The 3,453-nt window shown below is 50.6% G+C and overlaps 1 protein-coding gene across 1 annotated transcript in view; it reads right to left on the bottom strand.

Annotated features, from left to right (window-relative positions):
• The window catches only part of polr3c (polymerase (RNA) III (DNA directed) polypeptide C), a 19,904-nt gene extending 16,873 nt beyond the window's left edge, over nt 1-3,031 (bottom strand). The window contains exons 1-3 of the mRNA XM_043686655.1: nt 2,758-3,031; nt 2,245-2,500; nt 1,635-1,820 (exon numbers count right to left, since the gene is read on the bottom strand). Of these exons, the coding sequence (XP_043542590.1) occupies nt 1,635-1,820; nt 2,245-2,500; nt 2,758-2,904 (589 nt within the window). The 5' untranslated portion in view covers nt 2,905-3,031. The remainder of the gene's footprint in view (nt 1-1,634; nt 1,821-2,244; nt 2,501-2,757) is intronic.
• Between the last annotated feature and the right edge of the window lie 422 nt (nt 3,032-3,453).

Here is a 3,453-nt window from a genome sequence, read left to right as displayed (position 1 = left end):
TGAGAGAGAGAGAGAGAGAGAGAGAGAGAGTGTGAGAGAGAGAGAGAGTGAGAGAGAGTGAGAGTGAGAGTGAGAGAGAGATAAGCATGCAACAGAAAATGTGTGTGGGGGGGGGAAGAGAGCAGGGCTTTGGGGAGGGAGGCTGAGAGAAGACAGTCTCAAACAGCAGCAGCTGCCCATTTAGGACAGGGCAGGGAGAGGACAAATTGATCCCGCGAGAGTCCTTGGCCAGGCGGGATGTGTGTTTTCCCCAGAAAGGACTGGAGTTGGGTGTCAGGAGTTTTTGCAAGGCTGCCTTCCATGGACAGTAACTGTGAGGCTATCGAGGCTGGTTGGGGACGGGTTATCGACTGGCAGAGAGACTCAATGGACCTAATGGCCTTTTCTTGCTCCTAATTCATAGGTTCAGCCCAGGAGTGACCAAAGCCAGGATAAAGGTGCTGAACTCCAGAATGTCCCCCATTTCCTGCTGCCCCCACCCACTGACAGAGTGAGTCAGACAGTAACTGGCTTTAGATCACTGCACACTCCCTCAGAAAACCAGGGGAGCAGCTCTCAAGGGGATGCAGGTCTGGTGAGTATACGCTCACGGGTGGAGGAAAGGTCACTGTGATAGGGCCCTTAGCTGTGTCTGACTTATTTCCCACACTTCCACCCTTGTCCCTTCTCCTCTGTCGTATAACACCGTTAGGGCCCCCCTCACCAGTATCCATATCCAAAAGCTCCTTTTCCAGCAGGATATAATCACCACATCCCCATCACCTGCACTCCTTCTGCAGGGACCACTCCCAGCACCTCCCTGCACCCCCCCTGGCATCATCCCCTGAACCATAGAAGGTGCAACACTTGCCTTTTACTCAATCCTCCTCACTATCCAAAGTCCGAGACACATCTTCCAGCAATCTACCTGCTCTTCACTCAACCTAGTCGACTGTATTCATTGCTAACAATGAGGTCTCCCGCCCGTCTGCAAAAATGATCCTGGGCTCAAAAGAGAAAATGCTGGTTATCTCAGCAGGTCTGGCAGCATCTGTAAGGAGAGAAAAGAGCTGACTTTTCGAATCTAACTGACTCTTTGTCAAAGCTCAATGACCCTGGGCTTACTGTTGTCTGACATCTCAATGTACCGTGGTCAGCATCCCTGCCTCAGGCTTGCTGCAGTGCTCCAGTGAAGCTCAGTGCAAGCTGCAAGAACAGCATCTTATTTTCCATCTGGAGACCCTGCAGCTTTCTGGATTCAATATCAAATTCAATAACTTTCCATATTTTATAACCAACCCCACACTCCAGGCCTTGTCACAATATCGGCTGTTTTTAACATTTTCACCCACTTACGATCCCAGATATCAGTTTACTATCAGCCATCCCATTGTTGCTCAGAGCTCCATCTCCATCCACCCTCTCACTTCTTCTCTCATCCTGCCACCCCATCCCTCATCTTCAGTATATCGACCAGCTTTTCCCAGCTCCTGAGGAAGGGTCACTGGACCCTAAACGGTGACTCTGTGTTCTCCCCACAAATGCTGCCAGACCTGCTGGGTTTCTCCAACAATTTCTGTTTTTGATGGAAGAAACATTTCCTGGCTTTGGAGAAGCCTTAACTGAAAGCAGAGAGCAGGCTGGTACCTCCTTACCGACAACGCTGAGATTGGGCACGGTGTACATCTCCTTCTCATCAGTGATCAATGTCGGAGCACGAGAGGGCTGTGAGCCTTCAGCAGTCACACTCTCAGAGACCAGACCACATTTCTGCAGGAAGTGTGTCTGCACCAACCGGACAAAGGTATTCGATGTCTCACTGTGTTCCCTGGTTTTATTATCTGTGCAGAGGAAGAGCCAAAGACCTGAGCAACACTACACACAGGGCGCAGACAACAGCACACTGTGATAAGCCCTCTGTACACACACCTCAGTACACCCCCACCTCACCCCTCCGGGCTCACACCATGGCCCCGCACGCCTCCATACACCCTACTCTGTACACGTCCCTCTTATCCCTCTGTTTATATGCCCCCACTGCCTTCCATATACACCCGGCCATGTTCTCCATACAGACCATACTGATCCCCATAGACTACCCTCTTTGTTACTGACCTCTCCTTCATCACAAACTCTCACATACTCCCTTCCCCTGTATTTGCTCCCAATCTCCCTTCCCCTGCATTCACATGTTGGTTGTACTCTCCACTTCTTCCTCCACACAGTCTCACCCTCCACACAGTCTCACCCTCCACACAGTCTCACCCTCCATTGTTTCTCTCAGCCTGTCAGCCACTTTCTTCACAACCGCACTCATTGTCATTTTGCCGTTCTGCAGCAGCTCCTCCACAATGAGCTCCCCTGTGTCTCCGTACAACGTCTTTGCTGAGTAGATATAGCGTGGGTACCGCAGGATGCGAATGATGTGTGCACAATGCACTTCATACTCCACAAAGCCTCTCTTGTGCACATGATAGGAAGCAAAGTTGTGGTGGATCAAGACGCAGAGAGCTTTCTTAACCTGGAACACAGCAGTGAGAGAGTCAAGGTAACTGTACACCAAGGCTTCCGTGGACATGTCCCACTGACACCCCTCTGCTAGCCATGCTATGACCCTTCTTCTCACCCTGTCCATGCCATATAGACAGACAGACAGACACAACTCCCCCACCCCCCCCCACCCGCACTCCCACATACACACACCCCCACACACACAGAACAGATTCAGGACCAATGCCACCCTCCCGTCACCCCCAATCTTCTAGCCCACACTGATACCTGATCAATCGGTGTTTCAGTGTCGTTGGCAATCAGCCGGAGAGGCTGGCATCCTGTGTGAATCAGGTGGGTGCCAACTTTGGCTACGATCTCACCATAGTGTGCCTGGAGCAAGCAGGAGCAGATCTGCGTCTCAAAGTGTGTCATTCCTGATCAGGTTCGATCACATCAGGATCAGTCCTGCAAGTTCACGTGAACCTCCTAGTATTTCAGCGATGGCTTTGAAAGCTAGAGGCTGTTAAAACAGCACCTTCAATCTGAGGGAAAGAAACCAGCAGGAAATATCGTAACAGGAATAGAGAGTGCAGCAGAAACTCTATAACTCTGGCAGTGTCTAAGAGAGACAAACACAAATAACATTTGGAGTCCAAATCTCACAGGTTCTGAAGAAATGGAAGACTGGAAATGATCATTCTGCTTCCACAGTTAGTGGCAGAGCTGGTTAGTTTCCGCAGCATTTTTCTGTTTTCAATTCAGATTTCCAGCATCGCAATGTTTTCATGTGAAATGGGCTGGTGTCATTCAGACAGATGATAGGGACAGTGTTGAGGGAGCTTTACTCTGTATCTAACCCCGTGCTGTCCCTGTCCCAGCCCTGGGAGTGTTTGATGGGGGACAGTGTAGAGGGAGCTTTACTCTGTATCTAACCCCGTGCTGTCCCTGTCACTGGGAGTGTTTGATGGGGGGACAGTGTAG

This window comes from Chiloscyllium plagiosum, unplaced genomic scaffold (genome assembly GCF_004010195.1).
Source record: "Chiloscyllium plagiosum isolate BGI_BamShark_2017 unplaced genomic scaffold, ASM401019v2 scaf_11688, whole genome shotgun sequence".
Classification (NCBI taxonomy): domain Eukaryota; kingdom Metazoa; phylum Chordata; class Chondrichthyes; order Orectolobiformes; family Hemiscylliidae; genus Chiloscyllium; species Chiloscyllium plagiosum.
The sequence above is the reverse complement of the archived record's forward strand: the minus strand, read 5'-3'. Positions and strand labels throughout refer to the sequence as shown.